This window comes from Euleptes europaea, chromosome 2, assembly GCF_029931775.1.
Source record: "Euleptes europaea isolate rEulEur1 chromosome 2, rEulEur1.hap1, whole genome shotgun sequence".
Classification (NCBI taxonomy): Eukaryota; Metazoa; Chordata; class Lepidosauria; order Squamata; family Sphaerodactylidae; genus Euleptes; species Euleptes europaea.
In genome coordinates, this window is record NC_079313.1 from 14,711,650 (window position 1) to 14,736,727 (window position 25,078).

The following is a 25,078-nucleotide window of genomic DNA, read 5'->3' on the forward strand; positions in this document are numbered from 1 at the left end:
CCAGAAAAAAATGCACATGAAAAATGCCCGCATGAAAATTGCTCACAGAAAAAAAAAACCTGTCATAAATGCTCACAAGAAAAAAGCCCACATGGAAAAATGCCCACATAGAAAAAAGCGCACGTGGAAAAAAGCGCACCACATGGGAAAATGCCCACAAGGAAAAATGCCCACAAGGAAAAATGCCCACAAGGAAAAATACATTTAAATACTTAAGGCCAGGAGAAGCTTGGGGTGGGTTCAGGAGTTGTAGCTCCAAAGACAACAGTGGCGGAAATATGGGGTGCTGTATATAGGGCACTGTATAGTCAGAATGCCCCCCCATGGGTCACTGCCCTGACCTCCAGGGGCATCCAAGCACCACACTTTTTTCCGTGTGGGCTTTTTTCCGTGTGGGCTTTTTTCCGTGTGGGCTTTTTTCCGTGTGGGCTTTTTTCCGTGTGGGCTTTTTTCCATGTGGGCTTTTTTCCATATGGGCTTTTTTCTTGTGTGCATTAATGACAGTGGGTTTTTTTTCCTGTGCACAATTTTCATGTGGGCTTTTTTCATAGAACCCATTTATGGTGATATTTGGAAGTTGTCACTCCTTCCAAGCAGTGAGGGGCCTTCCTTGCTGCCCTTTTTTAACGGGAAATATCCGACATCGAACCAGAGACCTTCTGCATGCAATGCTAGCGCTCAGCCACTGAGTTATGGCTAAAAGCAGAAGAGCAGAGTCAAACACTTTCCCCCCTTGTGGATTTATAAAGCTTCCCTATTCTGAGTCAGACCACTGGCCCCCCCTAAGCCCGTACTGCCTACTCTGATTGGCCGCTGCTCTTCAAGGTCTCAGGCAAGCATCGGGTTGCCAACCTCCAGGTGGCACCTGGAGATCTCCCGCTGTTACAATTGATTACCAGATGACCAAGATCAGTTACCCTGGAGAAAATGGCCTGCTTTGCAGGGTAGGCTCTATGGCAGGGGTGTCAAACATAAGGCCTGAGAGCCAGATTTGGCCCCTTGAGAGCTCTTATCCAGTCCGCAAGCCAGCTGGGGCAGCCACGCACCCCCCTTCTCGATCTGGGCTGTTGAGGCCCCACCAAGTGACATTTATGTCATAACTAGGGTTGCCAGCCTCCAGGTACTAGCTGGAGATCTCCTGCTATTACAACTGATCTCCAGCCGATAGAGATCAGTTCCCTTGGAGGAAATGGTCGCTTTGGCAATTGGACTCTATGGCATTGAAGTCCTTCTCCTCCCTAAACCCCGCCCTCCTCAGGCTCCGCCCCAATAACCTCCCGCTGGTGGTGAAGAGGGAGCTGGCAACCCTAGTCATATCCGGCCCTTGTAACAATTGAGTTCAACACTCCTACTCTATGCCATTATAATACACTGAGGACCCTCCTCTCCCCAAACCCCACCGTCCCCAGGTTCCACCCCCCAAAATCTCCTGGTATTTCCCAACCCAGAGCTGGCATCCCTAGCTTTCGGGCCATGGGACAGAGGCCAGACGAAACCAGCCCCACCAAATTTTCTGCTGGTTCGTATCTGTTTAAATGAAGTTGGTGCTGCCGTGAATCTATTTCATAGGCGGACGACCACAGCAAGAGTCCGTTGGACCAGGAACACAGAAGGCAATTTTATTTCTTATTAAAAAAACGATCAACATTGCAAACAAAAAACAAAAAAAATCTGGCGTGTGATGAATTCCTATATCCCCTCGTTGGCCACTGTTTTTTTTAGCTGAGGGCTATTTTCAAGGAACGAATACCAAGCCTCTCCCTGTCCAGGTGCCTGGAGAATATGGTTGCCAGCCTCCAGGTGGGGCCTGGAGCTCTCCCCAAATTATAACCGATCTCCAGACAACTGGGATCAATTCCCCTGGAGGAAATGGCAGCCTCAGATGGTGGCCCATATATAGGGTTGCCAGGTCCTCCTTTGCCACCAACGGGAGGTTTTTGGGGTGGAGCCTGAGGAGGGTGGGGATGAGGAGGGGAGGGACTTCAATGCCATAGAGTCCAATTGCTACAGCAGCCAATGTATGCATCATACACACCAGTTAGCTATTTAGCTACTAGTAAATTAGGAGATGATAATGCTACATTGATTGTATCCCTGTGAGGAACATGGAAACTCTCCTGAATTTCGGAATGCAGTCATGAATTATTGAAGTTTGAATAAGATTGATATTTTGTAAGTATATTAGTGTATATTTTTGTATGTCTCTGTAGATTATGTTGTTGTATATAAGGCTTAGTATAAATTTGTATGTAATTTACTATTTGTTTTTAGAGGGGACTGAGGAAGAACTGAATAGAAGAATTTTGAAACGGCCGTATCCCCTTTTCACTTGAACTTCTGGATCGTACCAACTTGCCACCATTGGAAAGAATATATCCAAGAATCTTTTGCCTTGACCATATAGACACAGGATATTGATGTATAGACTGTAGAACTATTGTGATGATATGTGATATGATTTTGGTAGCTCACCAATGGACTATTTTTGCACTTTGGTTACTTGCTGTGTCGCTCCTGTACTATTTTCCTAACTTCATAGTATCTGTACAGTGGTGTCTGTTTTTTAAGAACACAAGAAAGGCCCTGCTGGATCAGACCAAGGCCCATCAAGTCCAGCAGTCTGTTCACACAGTGACCAACCAAGTGCCTCTAGGAAGCCACAAACAAGACGACTGCAGCAGCACCATCCTGCCTGTGTTCCACCGAACCCAAAATAATAGGCATGCTCCTTTGATACTAGAGAGAATAGGTATGCAGCATGACTAGTATCCATTCTAACTAATAGCCATGAATACCCCTTTCCTCCATGAATATGTCTGCTCCCCTCTTAAAGCCCTCCAAGCTGGCAGCCATCACCACATCCTGGGGCAGGGAGTTCCACAATTTAACAATGCATTGTGTGAAAAAATACTTCCTTTTATCTGTTTTGAATCTCTCACCCTCCAGCTTTAGCAGATGACCCCGCGTTCTAGTATTATGGTATAGTATTATGTTGATCATTTTTCTGGCAACCTCCAGGTACTAGCTGGAGATCTCCTGCTATTACAACTGATCTTCAGCCGATAGAGAAGCTCGAACATGGTCACAGGATGAGACACGTCGCCAGAGCGTCTCCTTGGCTTGGCCTCATTTGGATCTCTCTTTCTTAAAAGGAAGGTGGAGAGGAACAAGATGTATAATCTAGAGTCAAGACTAGAGTCTGGATTTGCTAGGCAGCGGAATCGGAACGTTTCCCCCTAAGATACATGATTGGATATCAAAAATAAAAGAGGTCTATATTTTAGTGAAGTTAACCACTTACCAAAAAGAATAATGATATTACTAGTGTAGAGTGGACAAGAACACTTCAAAGAACAGAAATGTCCATTTTGCAAAAAGATATAGTTTTGGTTAAGTGAGAAGGAATTACTGATGTAGAGCTGTAAAGTATTTTACGTGGTTTTATGTATTATGCAACTATCTGCTTTAGTTTATGTATATAATTGTTGATAGTCTATTAAAAGTATTAAAAAAAAAGACTAGAGTCTGGAGAAGTTTTTTTTTAATCCTCCACACTCACCGAACACTTTTACACACATGTAAACACTGAGCTTTTTACCTCAGAAAATGGTGGTGGTGGTGATGGTGGTGGTCATTGAACCCATGCTGTTTTCCTCTCAAGTTCACTTAGTTCCCCTCACCCCAAGTAGAGGTAACAGCAACTTCATGGATAATTTTAACAGGGGAGGGTGGCAAAACAGGAGATCCCAACCTCAGCATTATCATAGAATCATAGAGTTGGAAGGGACCACCAGGGTAATCTAGTCCAACCCCCCTGCACAATGGAATTTACAACCACCCTCCCCCCACACCCCCAGTGACCCCCACTTCATGTCCAGAAGATGGCCAAGATACCCTCCCTGTCATGATCTGCCTAAGGTCATAGAATCAGCATTGCTGACAGATGGCCATCTGTCTGCTTAAAAACCTCCAGGGAAGGAGAGCTTACCACCTCCCGAGGAAGCCTGTTCCACTGAGGAACCTCTCTAACTAGTCTAACTAATTAGTCTGATTGCAACCGGCAGCCTATCTTTCTCTTTTCTTTAAAGTTTTGTCTCGCTAAGGGGGCTAACTTGTATCTGAGCTGCGCCGCTTCAAAATGTAGGCGAGGCCTCCCTTAAAGGAATTCCAACAAAAACCCCCCTCAACATGGAGAACTAACCTCTCGGGGAAAATCTTCTGCATGATGCACTTATTTTCTACGTGCAGAAAATCTGGAGTGCGTGAAGCAGTCAAATGGTTTTCTACAAGGGAAAACCAGCCTCTCAGGAGAAGAGTTCCCTGCTATGTTCATTGTCTACATGTGGTGAAGTTTTGTTTTTACTGCTCGATGTTGTACATGCCAGACACTGGGGGACCATCTCAGCAAGAAATAGAACCATGAAGTCTCAAATGGGTCAAAACGGAGGGGGCTGAAGGCTGGTTGAAAGGGGGGCAGGTTATTTTTTTTTCCGGATAGCACCGCAGGCCATGGTTAGAACCAACCCAGCAAAACATGAATCATGGAATCATAGAGTTGGAGGGGGCCCTGCAGGCCGTCTATTCCAACTCCCTCCTTAATACAGGATCAGCCTAGAGCATCCTTGACAAGTGATTGTCCAGCTTCTGTTTAAAGACTGCCAGTGAGGGGGAGCTCACCACTGCCCTAGGTAGCCGATTCCCCTGTCGAACAACTCTTACTGTAAAAAAATTTTTCCTAATAGCCAGGCTGTACCTTTCCGCCCGCAATTTAAACCCATTCTTGCAAGTCCTATCCTCTGCAACCAACAGGAAGCAGCTCCCTGCCCTCCTCTATGTGACAGCCCTTCAAATACTTAAAGAGAGCAATCATGTCCCCCCTCAACCTCCTCTTCTCCAGACTAAACATTCCCAACTCCCTCAGCCTTTCCTCGCAAGGCTTGGTCTCCAGGCCCCTGATCTCCCTCGTCCCTCTCCTCTGCACCCGCTCGATTCTGTCCACATCCATCAGGAAAAAAAATTAGTACTTCCCCGGCCTTAGTCGATGTGAAGGGGCTGGGTTTCTCTTCAGCTGCACCAGAGGTGGGGAAGGACCCGACGGATCGCCACGCGCGCTCCCCACAACCCTTCCGGCAGGGAACAAGGAGGAACCGGCCCTACCTTTCGCAGACGCGGACCGTCCAGGCGGCGATAATCCAGGAGGAAATGCTGAAGACCAGAAGCACAGTCCCGGGGCAAATGGTCATGAGGGTCTTCATGACGAAACGGGTGTTGAAGTTGATCTTGTTGAGGGCGCCGATGCTGCGGGAAGAGGCGTCCGTGAACAGTTTGCTGTGCAAGAGCATGACCCGGCCGATCAGGTAGAGCCGCAAGAACATGGGGATGGAGAGGATAATGTCCACGTCAGTGTTGGCCTCGGAGGTGGCATAGGTGAAGGCCAGGCGGGTGGTCCAGGTGAAGAAGTACTGGCCTGGGATGGGGTGGATGGCACAGACAATCAGCTCCAGGGTGATGAAAAATATCCGTTTGTAGGTCATCGCTATCCTCCAGTCGTCAGCACCGTTGTCCACCATGAACAGCTGCGCAGAGAAGGCATAAGAACATAAGAAGAAGAAGAAGAAGAAGAAGAAGAAGAGTTGGTTTTTCTATGCCGACTTTCTCTACCACTTAAGGCAGAATCAAACCGTTTACAATCACCGTCCCCTCCCCACAACAGACACCCTGTGAGGTAGGTGGGGCTGAGAGAGCTCTAAGAGAGCTGTGTTTAGCCCAAGGTCACCCAGCTGGCTTCATGTGGAGGAGCTGGGAAACCAACCCGGTTCACCAGATTAGCATCCGCCGCTCATGTGGAGGAGTGGGGAATCAAACCTGGTTCTCCAGGTCAGAGTCCATCGCTCCAAGCCACTGCTCTTAATCACTACACAACGATGGCTCAAGAAAGGATTAATCAAATCCAGCAGTCTGTTCACACAACCAGGTGCCTCTGGGAAGCCCACAAACAAGACAACCGCAGCAGCATTATCCTGCCTGTGTTCCACAGCACCTAATATAATAGACATGCTTTTTTGAGACTGGAGATAATAAGTATGAATCATGACTACTATCCATTTTGACTAGTAGCCATGGATAGCCCTCTCCTCCATGAACATGTCCACTGTAGGTAGTCACACACATGGCCACATGTGAAGCTGCCCGATTCTGAATCGGAGCATTGGTCCATCAAGGTCAATGTTGCATACTGGGGCTGGCCGCAGCTCTCCAGACCTTCAGATTTAAGGTCTTTCCCATCACCTACTGCCTTATAAGAACATAGGGAAAGCCATGCTGGATCAGACCAAGGTCCATCAAGTCCAGCAGTCTGTTCACACAGTGGCCAACCAGGTGCCTCTAGGAAGCCCCCAAACAAGACGACTGCAGCAGCACCATCCTGCCTGTGTTCCCCAGCACCTGATATAATAGGCATGCTCCTCTGATCCTGGAGAGAAAAGGTATGCATCACGACTAGTATACATTTTTACTACTAGCTGTGGATAGCCCTCTCCTCCATGAACATGTCCACTCCCCTCTTAAAGCCTTGCAAGTTGGCAGCCATTACCCCATCCTGGGGCAGTGTGTTCCACAATTTAACTATGTGTTGTGTGAAGAAATATTTCCTTTTATTTGTTTTGAATCTCTCTCCCTCCACCTTCAGCAGATGACACCATGTTCTAGTATTATGAGAAGGCATAAACGGATTAAGCCAAGTGTGGGGGATGCAGGCTAGTTCAATGGCTCTTACCTAGGGATGAGTGCATCTCTCCCATTCAATTCACAGAATCATAGAGTTGGAAGGGGCCATACAGGCCATCTAGTCCAACCCCCCGCTCAACGCAAGATCAGCCTAAAGCATCCCTGATAAGTGTTCGTCCAGCCGCTGCTTGAAGTCTGCCAGTGAGGGGGTGCTCACCACCTCCGTATGTAGCTGATTCCACTGCTGAACTAATCTTACTGTAAAAAAAAATCCTAATATCCCGCCGGTACCTTTCCGCCTGTAATATAAACCCAGTGTTGCGATTCCTATCCTCTGCTGCCAACAGGAACAGCTCCCTGCCCTGCTCTAAGGGATAGCCTTTCAAAGACTTAGGTCATTCATGCATGGGTACTTGAACTCACGTTTGCCCCCTGTCTGACTCGGCTGTTCCTTGGAGTTATGCATGACTTCTCCCTCCATTAGAGATGACCTCGCTGCCAGCCCTCGCAATATCTGGGTCTTCCCATTCCTCTGTTAACCCGACTCTTCCCTCTCCCCTGAGCTCAGCCTTGCTGAACTCTCCATGCAGAAGGCAAAGCACTGGACTCAGAAGATTCCTTTCTCTCACAGCCAATCACAAAGCAGTGTGCAAAGAGATTTAAATACTTCCTGCTTCCTGGGAGATCTTTCTGAGCAAAAGGAAGGCTTTTTAAAACAGAGACTTGGATTTCTCCCCCCCCCCCACTTCATTGAGATTGCTTTGTTTTTTGTTCTTAAAATGCTTTTTTATGTGGCAATTGAGTTTTTTGGGGGGGAATCTTCTCTCACAACAAGCACTGCAAAGTAAGCCAATTACAAAGCAGCATTTAAAGGGGTGGGGACTTGATTTGAGCTTGGAGACTGCTGGTGCAGAGATATCCAGCTGAAAAATGTGGGTCCGGCCAACTTGCTCTCTTTGCCTGTTGAGTCAAGGAGCCTGCAATGTCTCTAACTTTCTTGTGGCCATCACAGCCAGACAGGACAAGGTGGAATACAAAAAGGAGCTTGGCGGTCGAAGAGGCAGGAAGTTGTATTCCATTGTCACAGAAGTGTCTCCCGTTAGCGGAAAACTCCATGTGGATCTAACCCACTGACTCTTAATCCATCCAAATTAAAATCACAGTTTTGGAGGATTGTTTACAGGGGCAGAGGTGAACATACATGAAAGTGGCCTTATACTGGATCAGATCCTTGCCCCATCAAGGTCTGTTAGGGTTGCCAGGTCCCTTTTCACCACCGGTGGGAAGTTTCTGGGGTGGAGCCTGCGGAGGGGGACAGACTTAAATGCCATAGAGTCCAATTGCCAAAGTGGACATTTTTCTCCAGGGGAACTGATCTCTTATTGGCTGGAGATCCGTTGTAATAGCAGGAGATCTCCAGCTAGTACCAGGAGGTTGGCAACCCTAAGATCTGTATTGTCTACTCAGACTGGCAGCAGCTCTCCAGGGACTCAGGGGAGGCCTTTCACATTACCTGTTACCAGGTAAGATGGTAGGGGCTAGCATGGAGTACCAGTAAGAAGGTGGCCAACGCAATACTTCTCATCTACTGCTTCAAGCTCCCCGAGAGAGACAGCGCCAATACTAAATTTACGTCACTTTTGCCGGATGTTTGATTTAGGAGTATTTGGCTAGAGTAGGGAGTTAAAAACAGAACAACACTATGGAACAGTGTAAAGTAGCTTCTAGGTATTAAATCATCTTTCAGTGCTGGGAATATGCACATTCATTTAAATTTTATCTACTAACCAGTTACATTGCTGACAAGGTTGTTTTCTGTTGCCCCAGAAGGTTGGACCAGAACCAACGGGTTGAAACTAAATCAAAAGAGTTTCTGTCTAGACATCAGGAAGAATTTTCTAACCGTTAGAGCGGTTCCTCAGTGGAACAGGCTTCCTTGGGAGGTGGTGAGCTCTCCTTCTCTGGAGGTTTTTAAGAAGAGGTTAGATGGCCATCTGTCAGCAATGCTGATTCTGTGACCTTAGGCAGATCATGAGAGGGTGGGCACCTTGGCCATCTTCTGGGCATGGAGTATGGATCACTGGGTGTGTGTGTGGGAGGTCGTTGTGAATTTCCTGCATTGTGCAGGGGGTTGGACTAGATGACCCTGGAGGTCCCTTCCAGCTCTATGATTCTATGATTCTATGAAGGTGGATGATTAAAATTGACCAAAAATCCTTGAAATCTCTGAAAAATACATCAACAAAGCTCAGGCGATATGAAAGCGAGGGTTTGGAAAAAAAATGCACAGCTGGAAAACATTTTACGATTGGAGAAATCTGTGCTGCCGTAAAAAATAAATAAATCTGCATTTCCGCAGTTGCGTCATTGGCCGGTAGATCGTGCGCGTGGAACGATCTGCGCGGACGGCCCTCCGACCACCAAGCTCCTTTTTCATTCCACCTCATCCTGTCTGGCCGTGACGGCCACAAGAAGGTTAAAGACTTTCCAGGCTCCTCGACTCGAGAGGCAAAAGAGAATCGCTCATTCATTCCGAGTACACCTGTTCCCCTTGAAAATGGCCGCCAGCGCCAGCAACCCGCAGTGGGCTTTTTCGGCACTCAGCCGCAGCCCGTAATGACGGTTTAATGGGAACACTCTCCGTGCTGTTTAACCCCCCACCAAGCCGGCACCAGATGCCTGCGAGGCCTCGCACGCGGGCCCCTCGGCCCAGAGTCCACTGACTGTGATGGCTCTCGCGGCAGCTGTGGTCGCTCAGCTGAGTAATGGCTGCAGGCTCCAGTAGGCCAGCGGTCGCGGCGTCCCCATCTGCCGCTCTCCCGCTTTTCCTACCAGCATGTTTTAGCAAAATAACGAAATCAAAATATCCTTTTAAACTGGAAATGCCGGAGACTGAAGCAAGGCTATTTCCTACAACTGCCTCGATCCTAGATCTGGGTTCGAAGTTTCCCTAGATCTGGGTTCGAAGTTTTCCGGATGTCTCTTTGCTTTGGCTCTCTAGCCAGTTTCCTCTGTGGTTGTGGCTTCATATCTGTTACCTCAGGAGCTGAGGTTGTGGGCAGATCAGCCCTCCTGGCTATGCTAGAAAGAAGGAACAAACCTGCATTATAAAATATTTCATAACTCCTCTTTGGGGGGGGGGGGCTTCTGGTTTGCTGACCCAGATAATTATCTCATTTTTGGCATCGCTGTCTTGTGAGTAGGGTTGTCAGGTTCCTCTCCGCTACTGGTGGGAGGTTTGGGGGCAGAGTTTGGGGAGGGGAGGGACTTCAATGCCATAGAGTCCAATTGCCAAAGCGGCCATTTTCTCCAGGGGAACAGATCTCTATCGGCTGGAGATCAGTTGTAATAGCGGGAGATCTCCAGCTAATACCTGAAGGTTGGCAACCCTACTTGTGAGGGATTGGGTGCACTTTGAAGGAGCTTCTACTCGCCAAGTGTGGTGTAGTGGTCAGACTGCCAGACTAGGATCTGGGAGCTCCAGGTTCAAATCCCCTCTCCACCATGGAAGCTTGCTGGATGTGACTTTGACATTGTTGCGAGGATAAAACGGAGGGCAGGAAAATGACATAAGCCACTTTGGGTCTTCATTGGGGAGAACGGTGGGGTATAAATGAAGTAAATAAATACACCTTTTTGACCCAACCCCCTTCTCCAAGGAATGTGGCATGTATCACTTTCTCCTGCTCCATTATATCCTCAAAACAACCTTGTTGTGAGTGCAACTGGCCCATATTCCCCGAGTGAAATTTCATGGCTGATTTAAACCCAAGGCTTTACAATCCTCGTCTAGTTCGCTAACCATTATACTACACTTTCATTGTCTCCTCTCACTTTGGCCCTTTGCATCAGCCACCCCTCCCCCCCAAGTCCGTTGATTTATATTTAAGGCATTATATTTAAGCTTTACTTCTGGTCCATAAAAAGTATGCCTTTGCAAGTGCTTTGAGTTCCGATTCCAAGGGAGTCATCTCGGTTTTTTGCTATCTTTCATGGAACAGATACACTGGTAGAGTTCTACTGTAAGGATACCCGTAAGATTTTGGGCTGAAGACCCATGCATTAGATGACCATTTGAGGAATCTTCACTTAATGTGCTTCACTACTGCTCACAAGCAATGCTTTTCTCACTTTAAATGTGAGCACACCTGCTCCAACCAGCCTAGCGGTACAAGAACTCCCATCTGCCTCTTACTGTTCTGTAACCATAGATGCCCCAAAGGTATCCTTTTCATTCTGCCCCATTGGACACTTCCTTTCAAGGTGCCTTCTCAAATGAAACTACCAAAGAGCTTTACCGCATTCTCATTTTCCTCACTTTTGTTCCTAATGCTTCAGTGTTTTGCTCCCTCTAGTGGTCAATGCAATATCACACCACCTTATGTCCAGCATATCTCCCTGCAGATTTAAACTGAGGGTTTTTATGCTGGACATAAAGCAATGTAATATCAAATCGACCACAAGAGGGGGCAAAACACATACAGAACAGGAAACACCCCCCCCAAAAAAAGGTCTCAGGAAAGCCTTGACAGTTTCAACCCAATTGGGACCAGTGAAGTAAACAGACACTGTCTGTTTACTTCACTATTTGTGAAGTAAACAGACACTGAGAGACACTGTCCTTCAGTGTTACTCCTCTGAAGATGCCGGCCACAGCTGCTGGCGAAACGTCAGGAAAGAAAATACCAAGACCACGGTTACACAGCCCGGATAACCTACGAGAACCAATGAACTCTGACCGTGAAAGCCTTCGACAATATTTTGAAGTAAACAGGCTTTGGAAAAACTGAGATGCCTTTCCCTGACCTTGTCATTTTTATGGAACAGTCCTGTATAAGAAGAAGATGAAGAAGATGATGGTGATGAAGAGTTTGTTTTTATACCCGGATTTTCTCTACCTTTTAAAGAAGACTCAAACCGACTTACAATCTCCTTCCCTTCCTCTCCCCACAACAGACACCCTGTAGGTGGGGCTGAGAGAGCTCAGAGAGAACTGTGACTAGCGCAAGGTCACCCAGCAGGCTTCATACGTAGGATGGGGAAACAAACCCGGTTCTCCAGATTAGAGTCTGCTGCTCATGTGGAGGAGTGGGGAATCAAACCCGATTTTCCAGATTAGAGTCCATCCCTCCATCCCACTACACCCACGCTGGCTAAAAAGGTAAAGTCTGCCACTGAGCTGCAGCCAACTCATAGTGACCCCATAAAGTCCCACCTCATGGGGTTTTCAAGGCAAGAGCTAAGCACAGGCGGTTTGCCGCTGCCTTCCTCTGCAGAGCAACCCCAGTCTTTTTTGGTGATCTCCCATCCAAGCACCAACACTGCTTGGCATCTGACATCTGACAAGACCCAGCTAGTCTAAGTTGAGTGAGGCTGCTACTGGTGGGATATAGGGCAGGGAAAAATGACACAAATGAAACTGACAAGGCTTTGAGAGGGAACTTTCATAGAAGGAAGGGAGGTTAAAATTTGGGGGGAAAGTGATTCCCAAGTGCATAAATCTCCATAGGATGAGGAATGGTGGGTAGAAGTCTAAAAAAATGTACTTGAGATGGACTGTGGGTTGGATCCAGGCTAAATTATCTAGCATTGTAGCAATATTTTCCAGGCCAGCGTGGTGTAGTGGTTAAGAGCGGTGGTTTGGAGCGGTGGATTCTGATCTGGAGCACCAGGTTTGATTCCCCACTCCTCCACATGAGCGGCGGAGGCTAATCTGGTGAACTGAGTTGGTTTCCCCACTCCTCCACATGAAGCCAGCTGGGTGACCTTGGGCAAGTCACTCTCTCTCAGCCCCACCTACCTCACAGGGTGTCTGTTGTGGGGAGGGGGAGGGGAAGGTGACTGTAAGCCAGTTTGATTCTTCCTTAAGTGGTAGAGAAAGTCGGCATATAAAAACCAACTTCTTCTTCCACTGCAATCCATTGTTCGCCACAAAATGTAGCTCCTGGGAGATAGGTAATCCTCTGCATGACAGAGTTCTGCAGCCAGAAGGGAGAACTGGTGGAAATCACCACTATAGTCTGGATCCAGCCCTGGAGCTGAACTTCCACTTTCATACATGTCCATGGATCGACTTTCCCTTTTCCGGAGAAGCCAGGCAGGGTGGTGCGGCCTCCCCAGCGGTTTAACTGCAGCCATTTCATTAGCAAGCTCTACTATTGACTGCAAAATGGTAATTAAGCTGAGAATCATAATGCTGCAATATTTGGTATCGATCACTTCCAGCAGCTCTTAAGACAACACTCTTCTTGTTTGTCAATTGCTCTTTGAGAGCTTTTTCTAAGACTAAAAAATGGCCAAACAAATTCAAAAAGCCAAATCAGTAATTAATTTGAAGACAACTAGGCACATGTGCTTTGAAAATTCAATGTCTGCCTTTTGACCCTGCATGCCAAGAGCAGGAGGAAACTCTTCTAACCCTACACGTGAAATCTGTCTTTATCATTGCAGTTTAGAGATCAGCTGCATTGCGGGAGAATCGCATCTTGGGTAATTTCCAAGTGCAGAGAAAGAGCTGCATGTCTGAGCACGTCCCATAATTAAACACACACACACCCCTCTGTGCACCTAGAAAGCTAGCAATTCAGCAAGACAGCTGGGCCAGAACAGTTCCCCTTATCTGCTAGTTTCAGCCCCTGCCTCTTTCGACAGGGCTGTGGGTCCCCTCGTCCAGAAGGCACCAAAGGAGGAGCTCTTACCTGGATCTCTCTGGCATGGTACATGATGATAAGCCCCAAGAGGATCATAGTAGACAGGCTGATAAGGCATTTCAGTGCAAATGAATAGGAAGATTCCTGAAAGAACAAAAGAAGAAGAGAGCATGTCAGGTAGAGAACGACTCTGCTTGTCACACAATGGGATCCAGTTTTGCAAACATGTGAGGGGTGCTATTTTCATGCAGAGGCTTGGGGTGATAACTGCCCAATCTTCAGAGACCCAGCGTGGTGTAATGGTTAAGAGCGGTGGTTAGGAGCGGTGGACTCTGGTCTGGAGAACCGGGTTTGATTCCCCACTCCTCCACATGAGCGGCGGAGGCTAATCTGGTGAACTGGACTTGTTTCCCCACTCCTACACATGAAGCCAGCTGGGTGACCTTGGGCTAGTCACAGCTCTCTTAGAGCTCTCTCAGCCTCTCCTACCTCACAGAGTGTCCCAGTCCAAATCAGGCCCCCACACACCTGAGGATCTAGATTTCGACAAGTGCACATTTTTTTAAATTTAACTTTATTAAGAAACAACAATAGAGGAAACACAAAAGAAAAAAAATTAAGTTACATTTAAGATCTAAAATCAAACAATGTCAAAATTTCTTTACTGAGACTTTCAAACTATACAAAGAATTGGTTCTTGTAGGTTATCCAGGCTGTGTAACCGTGGTCTTAGTATTTTCTTTCCTGACGTTTCGCCAGCAGCTGTGGCAGGCATCTTCAGAGGAGTAACACTGAAGGACAGTGTCTCTCAGTGTCAAGTGTGTAGGAAGAGTAATATATAGTCAGAAAGGGGTTGGGTTGAGCTGAATCATTGTCCTGCAAAAAGTATCAAAGGTAATGTGCTAATCATTGACCTGTAAGTATCAAGATAATGTGCTAATGAGGGTGTGGTATGTTAATATGGAACCATTGTATCCTGAAGGTATCTGTTAATGTGTGAAATCCAAAGCTAATCTGCATGGCTGTAGTCTCTGTTAGTCTGGAGGTTTTCAGGACAGGAAGCCAAGCCTTATTCATTCTTAAACTCTCTTCTTTTCTGTTAAAGTTGTGCTGATGTTTATGAATTTCAATGGCTTCTCTGTGCAATCTGACAAAATAGTTGGTAGAATTGTCCGGTCTTTCAGTGTCTTGGAATAAGACCCTGTGTCCTGTTTGTGTCAGTCCATGTTCAGCCACTGCTGATTTCTCAGGTTGGCCAAGTCTGCAGTATCTTTCATGTTCTTTTATCCTTGTTTGTATGCTGCGTTTTGAGGTCCCGATGTAAACTTGTCCACAGCTGCAAGGTATACGATATACTCCTGCAGAGGTGAGGGGATCTCTTTTGTCTTTTGCTGATCGTAGCATCTGTTGTATTTTCTTGGTGGGTTTAAACACTGTTTGTAGGTTATGTTTTTTCAAAAGTTTCTCCATCCTATCAGTGACTCCTTTAATAAATGGCAAGAATACCTTTCCTATGGGAGACTGTTTTTTCTGAGTTTTCTGAGTTTTGTTTGGAAATCAGAAGGGCCATTAAACCAAACAAAACTCAGAAAACTCAGGAAAAACAGTCTCCCATAGGAAAGGTATTCTTGTCATTTATTAAAGGAGTCACTGATAGGATGGAGAAACTTTTATTTCCAATCTCTAAAAGATTCATAAGATAACGGATATTCTCATTCAGATATCATTTAGGAAGGAATCCTGTTTGTTCATCACTTATTACTTCTTGTAGAATGTTTTTTAATCTGTTTGCCATAATTGTAATAAAAATTTTATAGTCACAATTTAATAGAGTTATAGGTCTAACTTCACATTTCAATTGGAGAGCTTTCCACTTTAGGAATTAATGTAGTATTTGAATGTTGCCAAGAATTTGGGATATACCCTTCTTCTCTTATTGCATTCATTGTTTTTAATAAAGGTTGTCTTATTTCCTCTCTAAATGTTTTGTAAAATAAAGCAGGAAAACCATCTGGACCAGGTGTTTTTTCAGTTTTTAAATTACTTATTGATATATCAAGTTCTTCCATGCTTATTGTATCATTTAATTGATATATTAAATGTTCATTAATTTTAGGAACTTCAATTTTTGATAAATAGTCTTTTATATCTTGTTCTTTAATATCTTGTATTTCATATAATTTTGATAATATTTTACTAACACCTCTTTTATAGATTTTAAATCATAATATATATCCTTACCAGTTTTTACTGATGTAATCCTATTGTTGTTGTTCTTTTTGTCTATATATTTTTCCAAATGTTTTCCTATTTTATTTGCTCCAAAAAATGCTTTTTGTTTCATTTGCTTCATATCCAATTTAATTTCTCTATTTAAACAATTATTAACTGCTTTTTCAAAATCTCTATTTCTTTTTCTAAATTTTTATTTCTTTTACTTTTCCTTCCTTTAATCCTTTTAACCTTGCAACTTTTCTCTTCTATAAGAAAATTAATTTCATGTATCGTTTTTACTCTGTCTTTGTGTTTGGCAGCCGCCAAACTTATCAAATTCCCTCTAAGGACTGCTTTAAAAGCATCCCATAGTGTCCCTATTCGACAAGTGCACATTTATGTGACAGCAACAGGGGCAGACCCCTAAACAATGTAATGTGTAGTCAAGCCCTCTGACACCCTCTAAGTGGTAGCTCCGGGTTGGGAAATACCTGGAGACTTTTGGGGCAAAGCTGTTGGAGGGCGGGATTTGGGGAGGGACTTCAATGCCATAGAATCCAGTTGCAAAAGTGGCCATTTTCTCCAGGTGAACTGATATCTGTTGGCTGGAGATCAGTTGTAACAGCGGGAGATCTCCAGCTACTACCTGGAGGTTGGCAACCCTGTTTAAGTGGAGATCCTGGGGACTGGGCCAAGGAATGAAAGCTGTGTGTGCTATGCATGAGTTATGGCTGTCCCCATCTGCTGTGGAAGTAGGGTTGCCAACCTCCAGGTACTAGCTGGAGATCTCCTGCTATTACAACTGATCTCCAGCTGACAGAGATCAGTTCACCTGGAGAAAATGGCCCCTTTGGCAATTGGACTCTATGGGATTGAAGTCCCTCCCCAAACCCCGCCCTCCTCAGGCTCCACCCCAAAAACCTCCCGCCGGTGGCAACCCTATGTGGAAGGAAAGACGGGAGGCACTGGTGCATTTCTCCACTGGAGCAGGAAATAAGGCCAAGCACAGGAAGGTGATGTTTAGCACACACACACAAAAAAAACAGCTGGAAGTGAATGGGTTAAAGAGCCCCCCCCCCAATAGTCCTCTGACTGACATTTAAAAAACAACCACCAACTTATCTATCCATTTTTATCCCGGATTCCTTCAAGGACTTCCAAATGGCTCCATTTTGTCCTCACAACAACCCTGTGAAATAGGTTAGGTTGAGAAAGTGTGTCTGCCCCCAAAGTCACCCCAGCAAGCCGGCTATTTGACGTCATTTTTGGATTGTGTCATTTTATGGGTTGTGCTTTTTATATATAGCAAGTCACCTTGAATGGCCAGATTGAGCAAAGAGAGGCATCAGCTTTTATTTTTTTCCCCAAGGGTACACTTGAGCTTCAAAGCTCACCGGGTGTCCTTGTGCCAGTCATATTCCAGGGCCTACCTCGTAAAGTTATTGTAAAGCAAACTTGGACTGTGCTCCCTTGAAATGTCTCAAAGGCAGAAGAAGAGTTGGTTTTTTATACGCCGACTTTCTCTACCACTTAAGGAAGAATCAAACCAACTTACAATCTCCTTCCCTTCCTCTCCTCACAACAGACACCCTGTGAGGTAGGTGAGGTTGAGAGAGTTTGGAGAGAACTGTGACTAGCTCAAGGTCACCCAGCTGGCTGCATGTGGAGGAGTGAGGAATCGAGCCCAGTTCACCAGATTAGAGTCTGCCGCTCATGTGGAGGAGTGGGGAATCAAACCCGGTTCTCCAGATTAGAGTCCACCACTCCAAACCACCGCTCTTAACCACATGCGGGCTCTCATAATTCACGATGCCCAAGCCCCAAAGGGATGCCTTTACCTTTGTGTAGACCCCCCACGAGAGCTCCGTCTCGGTGACCATGACCACGATGCCGAACATGCCGAAGATCAAGGCATAGTCGCTCAGCCGCTTGCGCTTCTCAAAGAGGGCCCTCCGGTGGCCCAGCCGGTACCCGATGTTCTGGTTCTTCTTCTGGCCGTGGGCGGCCCCCTCCGCCTCCCCCGCCTCGTCCAGGTGGGGGTCCGACGTCTTGCTGTTCTCCGACTTGGACACCACCACCTCCAGGCCAGAGTCGTGGAAGGTCTGCAGGGGCTGGGTCTCGGCATCCAGCTCGTGCAGGTTCCGGTGGGAGGCGCTTAGGCTGCTCAAGGGCCGGACCACGCCGCCGTTGAACTTGCAGCTGTTCATGGCTATCTCGGCAAAAGGGCTCGTCTCGCTGCCCCCGCTCCTGGATCCAGCATGGCTCAAAATTTGGGAGTCAGCATTGACCTGGGGAGAAGAGACAAAGAGCCCTCCTGGATTAGGCGGAGGAGAGCCTCCTGCTCCCGACAGGGGACAGCTAGACGCTGCCTAGGGTTGCCAAGTCTGGGTTGGTTGATTGGTTTATTCCTAGGGTTGCCAACCTCCAGGTACTTGCTGGAGAGCTCCTGCTATTGCAACTGATCTCCAACTGATAGAGATCGGTTCACCTGGAGAAAATGGCAGCTTTGGCAATTGGACTCTATGGCATTGAAGTCCCTCCCCTTCCCAAACTCTGCCCTTTTCAGGCTTCGCCCAAAAACCTCCTGCCAGTGGCGAAGAGGGACCATTAGATGTCCCTTTGCTAGACCAGACCCAGGTGGGTCTGTCTTGTCCAGCATCCTGTTTCCAACAGTGGTCAGTCTGATGTCCCACTAGGGTTGCCCAGGCCCCTCTCTCTCTCTATCGGCTGGAGATCAGTTGTAATAGCAGGAGATCCCCAGCTAGTACCTGGAGGTTGGCAACCCACTGAAAAGCCCTCAAAGAACCTTGGCTTCTCCACACACTTGTCTTCCTATGGCTTCCTCCCTCAACCCTCCTCTGTCCAGAAGAGAGAACATGGCAACAATCCTTCATGTTTATAACCCTGGGGAAATCATAACCGTCGCTCAACGTGCAGAGGTTATCAGCTAAACATACTCACAGGAAAAGACCCTAACCTGATTGCTAAATAGGGTTGCCAACCTCCAGGTGATGGCTGGAGATATCCCGCTATTACAACTGATCTCCAGGCGACAGAGATCAGTTCACCCGAAGAAAATGGCCACTTTGGAAGGTGGACTCTGTGACATTATACCCCATTGAAGTCCCTCCCTCCCCAAACCCTGCCCTCCTCAGGCTCCACCCCCCAAATCTCCAGGTATTTCCCAACTCAGAGCTGGCAACCCTATTGCTAAACAAGGACGCAGAAATCCCCATAATGGTGAGTAGAACAGATTTGTTTCCACACTTTTGACTGCCTGTTATAGGAACCAAGATACTGCCCATTTCCGAAGACTGGCTGTATAAATGCTAATTATTGCCACCAGTATGATCATAATTGTGGTCCTTTTTAAAAGCTCTTTCAAATATCAGCTTTAAAGAAAGGCTTGGTTGCTCTTTGCTCTACTGTTCCTGGTTCTTTGCACAGAAGGAAATCCCTTTTTCAAACAATGCCCAATTAGCTTGTGGAACCCCCTGCTGCAATGATGGCCCCTTGCTTTAAAAGGGAGAAAGGATAAATGCATGGAAGCAGAAAGGTCTGCTAACAGCTACTGGCAAGGATGTTAGAGAAAAATACTAGATCAGAGGCAGTTTAACTCCAAATACAAGATAACGGAAGGGGCAGCCTTGGAGAGAAGGCTGCTGATCAGGTTTTTATTCCATTCGTCCTCCAAGGAGCCCAGGATGGCACACGTGGTTCTCACTGTCTCCCTTTTGTACTCACGACAACCCTGTGAGGCGGGTTAGGCTCAGAGACAATGATTGACCAAAGTCTCCCAGGCAACGTCATGTCTAGGGTTGCCAACTCTGGATTGGGACATACCTGGAGGTTTTGGGGGTGGAGCCTGAGGAGGGGTGGGGTTTGGAGAGGGGAGGGACTTCAATGCCATAGAGTCCTATTGCCCAAGGGGCCATTTTCTCCAGGGGAACCGATCTCTGTCGGTTGGGGATCAGTTCTAATAGCAGGAGATCTCCAGCTAGTACCTGGAGGTTGGCAACCCTAAAGCTGCCTTGGTAAGCCTGCAATAAGGGTAGAAAAATAACAACTCTCCCCGATTGGTCCCCAGCATCCAATTATTCAGAGGTAGACTGCTTTTGAATATGGAGGACCCATTTGGCTAATATCCATCAATGTTTCATTTATTTGTTTGTTTAAAACACTTATTAGCTGCCTTTCTCCCTCGCGGAACTCAATGCGGCTGGCATTCCTCCTGGCATTTGCCCAGGCCCCTTCCGATAGGAATATTTAAAAAGAGGCCTGTTGAAACTGCACAAAAGGATCATCTATGGAGATTAGTTGTAATACCAGGAGATCTCCAGCCACCACCTGGAGATTGGCAACCCTAGTCATGGCTGAGAGGGAATTTGCACCCAGGTATCCTAGACTCTAAATGCCTTGTGGCGCAGAGTGGTAAGCTGCAGTACTGCAGTCAAAAGCTCTGCTCACGACCTGAGTTCGATCTCGACGGAAGTCGGTTTCAGGTAGCCAGGCTCAAGGCTGACTCAGCCTTCCATCCTTCCGAGGTTGGTAAAATGAGGACCCAGCTTGCTGGGGGTAAAGGGAAGATGACTGGGGGAGGCACTGGCAAACCACCCCATAAACAAAGTCTGCCTAGTAAACGTCCGGATGTGACGTCACCCCATGGGTCAGTAATGATCCAGTGCTTGCACAGAGGACCTTTACCCTTTTACCTCCTAGACTCTAGCTCGACATGCTAGCCACTGCACCATGCTGGCCCTTATGCCCTCCTGGTGGAGTTTTGCGGAAACACCATGCAGGGTGGGATGTGAGAAAGCAAGGCTTGACTTAAGGACGCTGACCAGTTTATGGCAGAAATGAGACTTAAACGGCCAGCTTCCCGGCTTGCTTTTAAGAGGAATCCCGAAAACTTTTTCAACACGAGTATAATTCTCAGCATTTGTAGGAGGTTTACAAATATTCAAAGTGCTTCTCATACAATGTAGTATACAACTCTCTTGCAAGGTAGGACAAGGTAGGGTTCCCTGCTTTGAGTTGGGAAATGCCTAGAGATTTTGGGGGTGGAGCCTGGGAGGGTGGGATTTGAGGAGGGGAGGGACCTCAGCAGGTTGCTATAAAGTCCATTCTCCAAAGCAGCCATTTTCTCCAGGGGAACTGATCTTGGTTGCCTGGAGATCAATTCTAATAGCAGGTGATCTCCAGGTGCCACGTGGAGGTTGGCAATTAGAGTTGCCAGGTCCCTCTTTGCCACAGGCAGGAGGTTTTTGGGGCAGAGCCTGAGGAGGGCAGGGTTTGGGGAGGGACTTTAATGCCATAGAGTCCAATGGCCAAAGCAGCCATTTTCTCCAGGGGAACTGATCTCTATTGGCAGGAGATCAGTGGTAATAGCAGGAGATCTCCAGCTAGTCCCTGGAGGCTGGCAACCCTATTGGCAATCCTAAATTAACACTCTCATATTGCAGATGAGCGGGCTTGTGGCTTGCCAAGGTCCCTGAGTGAGATCACGCCAGAGACAAAATTTGAACCAGGGATTCCCCAAATATAAAGTCACTGTGCAAAGCCAGACATTTATACATCCGCGCGTGCTCTATCCCCACCCCCAGTCACGACACCATGCATACTTGGCACCACTGGGATGGGCCCTGGTGCCAATCAAGCCCTGCACTCGCTCTGCCAGGGTGCAATTGTACCTGCCGCGCGCCACCTCACATTCCCCCCTCTCCCCCTATGCTGGTGGCTTTGTTCCCGCGCCGCAAGGTTCTTACCGAAGTGCTACTCCTGCGGCGGCTAATTACACCCCTCTGAAGCGCTGGCACCCAGATTCGGCTCACCCTGACAGCAGGCAAAGCGTTCCCTGCAAAGGGGCCCGAGGCTGTCAGGGAAATTACAGGGCAAAGAGACGCCGTGGCTTTCAAGGAAGAGAAGCGAGTCGGGGAAAATGGGAGGCGGCACCGAGCCCTCAGCATCTGAAGTGGGGATTCAGAACCTCCCAGAGGCTGTGGCGTAGAGTTGCCAACCTCCAGGTGGTGGCTGGAGATCTCCCACTATTACAACTGATCTCCAAGCGACAGAGATCAGTTCCCCTGGAGAAAATGGCCTCTTTGGCAATTAGACTCTATGACATTGAAGTCCCTCCCCTCTCCAAACCCCGCCTTCCTCAAGCTATGCCCCCAAAATCTCCAGGTTTTTTCCCAACCTAGAGCTGGCAACTAGTTTTGTCAACCTCCAGGTAGTAGCTGGAGATCTACCGCTATTACAACTGATCTCCAGCCGATAGAGATCAGTTCACCTGGAAAAAATGGCTGCTTTGGCAGTTGGACTCTGTGGCATTGATGTCCCTCCCCTCCCCAACCCCCCCTCCTCAGGCTCCACCCCAAAAATCTCCAGGTATTTCCCAACCCAGAGCAGGTAACCCTACTGTGGAGTCTCTGTAGAAAAATTGGCCAGAGGAGAGTGTTTCTGCTTAGCGGAATGAGGCAGAGGGTTGCCAACTATGGGTTGGGAATTCCTGGAGCTTGGGGGTGGAGCTGGGAGAGGGTGTGGCTTTCGGAGGGGACCCTAGCAGGTTATAATGCCATAGGGCAGGGGTGTTGAACTCAATTGTTACAATGACTGGATATAACATAAATGTCACTTGGTCGGGCCAGGTCATGCCTGGGCAGCGCAGATCGGGGCTGGTGCGAGGGAAGCTGCCTCACGGGCCGGATAAGAACTCTCAAGGGGCTGGATACGGCCCGCGGGCCTTATGTTTGACACCCCTGCCATAAAGTCTACTCTCCAAGTCAGCCATTTTCTCCAGGGGAACTGATCTCTGGCCTGGAAATCAGTTCTAATTCCTGGAGACCTCCAGGCCCCAACTGGAGGTTAATAAACAAGCAAAAACTCTCATGCTACAAGTCAATTTAGGAAATAGAGACCAACAGCAACAATGACCAAATGAACAATAAAGACTAGTAAAGACTAAATTGGTGTGTGCATTATATAACTGTATCAAGACTCAAAAACATAGTGCCAAACAGTAAGAAAGACTCAAAAACATAGTACCAAACAGTAAGAAATTCTAAACAGAGGAGGGCAACGAAGATGGCGAGGGGTCTGGAGACCAAGTCCTATGAGGAAAGGTTGAAGGAGCAGGGTATGTTTAGCCTAAAGAGGAGAAGACTGAGGGGTGATTTGATAACCATCTTCAAGTACTTGAAGGGCTGTCATATAGAGGAGGGTGCCGAGTTGTTTTCTGTTGCCCCAGAAGTTCGGACCGGAACCAATGGGTTGAAATTAAATCAAAAGAGTTTCCATCTAGACATTAGGAAGAATTTTCTAACAGTGAGATCGGTTCCTCAGTGGAACAGGCTTCCTCGTGAGGTGGTGAGCTCTCCTTCCCTGGAGGTTTTAAAGCAGAGGCTAGAAGGCCATCTGTCAGCAATGCTGATTCTACGACCTTAAGCAGACTATGAGAGGGCCATCTTCTGAGCATGGAGTAGGGGTCATCGGGGGTGTAGGGGGGAGGTCGTTGTGAAATTCCTGCATTGTTCAGGGGGTTGGACTAGATGACTCTGGTGGTACCTTTCAACTCTATGATTCTATGATTCTAGGAAGGGAAATCTTGTTCCTTTGTACACGGGACCAACCAGGTTTTCCCCAGACATCCTTTGGACTTGCCTTCTTTGGCGGCAACTGCAGCTTGCCTTTCAGCTTTGACGGAGATAGAGAGGGCACGCAGATGACATTTCCATTTCCTCTGCCCCAAAGCTCTAGGTGCCTCCGGAAAGGGGAAAGAGCGTTGCTTTGACAAGCAATCTGTGCTTTAAAAATGCACAGAGATGCTCACTGCTACAGGGGAGGCGCGGAGGGGGGGAGCTCCCCCTTCATATCCATATAAATTGACTTTCCAATAGCTTCTGCACAAGCTTTTAGTCATGTGTAGGAGTGGGGAAACCAACCCCGTCCACCAGATTAGAGTCCACCGCTCAAGTGGAGGAGTGGGGAATCAAACCTGGTTCTCCAGATTAAAGTCCGCCACTCTTAACCACTACACCATTTCTAAAACTGAATTTTATAAATTCAGCTAAATCAAAATTTGGGAGGCGCACAATGCAGGGCATAGAGAAATTCTGAAATAAGAAGGGAATGCAATGGGGGAAACCTATAAATCCCTAGGGAAAATAAGATTCCTTTGTAGGGAGAAATGTTCAGGGTTATATGCTCTCTCTGTCTCTCTTTCTCTCACCATGGAACTAGTGTGGCCAACTGCCCTGGTGAAAAATATCCTGGCTCTTTAATAGAGGCTTAATGTGCGGAAATGGGCAGTTAAAGCTTTCCCATGGCATCCCCATGTAAATAACATTCCATTATGCCTCTATTAAAGGAACAGGACATTTTTTCTCTAGGCTCTTGACAATGGTATGAAGGAAGGAACATCCATTGGATGGCTAGACCTCTCCTTTCAGTCCCAGATATGGTTGCCAGTTCAGGGTTGGGAAATACCTGGAGATTTTGGGGGTGGGGCCTGAAGAAAGCGGGGTTTGGAGAGGGGAGGGACTTCAATGTGGGGTTGACAGGTCCCTCTACGCCACCAGCAGGAGGTTTTTGGGGCAGAGCCTGAGGAAGGCGGGGTTTGGGGAGGGGAGGGACTTCAATACCATGGAGTCCAGTTGCCAAAACAGCCATTTTTCTAGGTGAACTGATCTCTATTGGCCGGAGATCAGCTCCAGAGGGGTCTGGAGACCAAGTCCTATGAGGAAAGGTTGAAGGAGCTGGGTATGTTTAACCTGTAGAGGAGAAGACTGAGAGGGGATATGATAACCATCTTCAAGTACTTGAAAGGCTGTCACATAGAGGAGGGTGCCGAGTTGTTTTCTGTTGCCCCAAAGGGTCAGAACAGAACCAACGGGTTGAAATTAAATCAAGAGTTTCCATCTAGACATTAGGAAGAATTTTCGAACAGTTAGAGCGGTTCCTCGGTGGAACAGGCTTCCTCGAGAGGTGGTAAACTCTCCTTCCCTGGAGGTCTTTAAGAAGAGGTTAGATGGCCATCTGTCAGCAATGCTGATTCTATAACCTTAAGCGGATGATGAGAGGGAGGGCATCTTGGTCATCTTCTGGGCATGTAGTGGGGGTCACTGGGGGTGGAGGTAGTTGTGAATGTTCTGCATTGTGCAGGGGGTTGGACTAGATGACCCTGGGGTTCCCTTCCAACTTTATGATTCTATGCTTCTATGAATAGCAGGAGATCGCCTGGAGGTTGGCAACCCTACGTAAGTCATCATCTTAAGCTCTGCTCTCTGTACTTGTGGAGGAGAGAGGAGTGGCAACCAAAGATAGGGCTTTTCAGTGGTGGCACCTGACCTTTGATATGCTCTCCCCCTTGAAGGTAACCTGGTGCTGCCTTTCTCCTTGAGGTGCTTCGCCCAAATATTTCTTTTTGCCTAGGCTTTCAACTGTAGGGGTTTTATCACTTTTTAGCAGTTCTTATGGTTTGTTTTTAGCCT

General features: G+C 47.3%; 1 protein-coding gene across 1 annotated transcript in view; it reads right to left on the reverse strand.

Annotated features, from left to right (window-relative positions):
* KCNN1 (potassium calcium-activated channel subfamily N member 1) overlaps positions 1-25,078 on the reverse strand; it is a 76,326-nt gene that overhangs the window by 34,633 nt on the left and 16,615 nt on the right. The window contains exons 2-4 of the mRNA XM_056844498.1: positions 17,429-17,878; positions 13,425-13,520; positions 5,158-5,576 (exon numbers count right to left, since the gene is read on the reverse strand). Of these exons, the coding sequence (XP_056700476.1) occupies positions 5,158-5,576; positions 13,425-13,520; positions 17,429-17,797 (884 nt within the window). The 5' untranslated portion in view covers positions 17,798-17,878. The remainder of the gene's footprint in view (positions 1-5,157; positions 5,577-13,424; positions 13,521-17,428; positions 17,879-25,078) is intronic.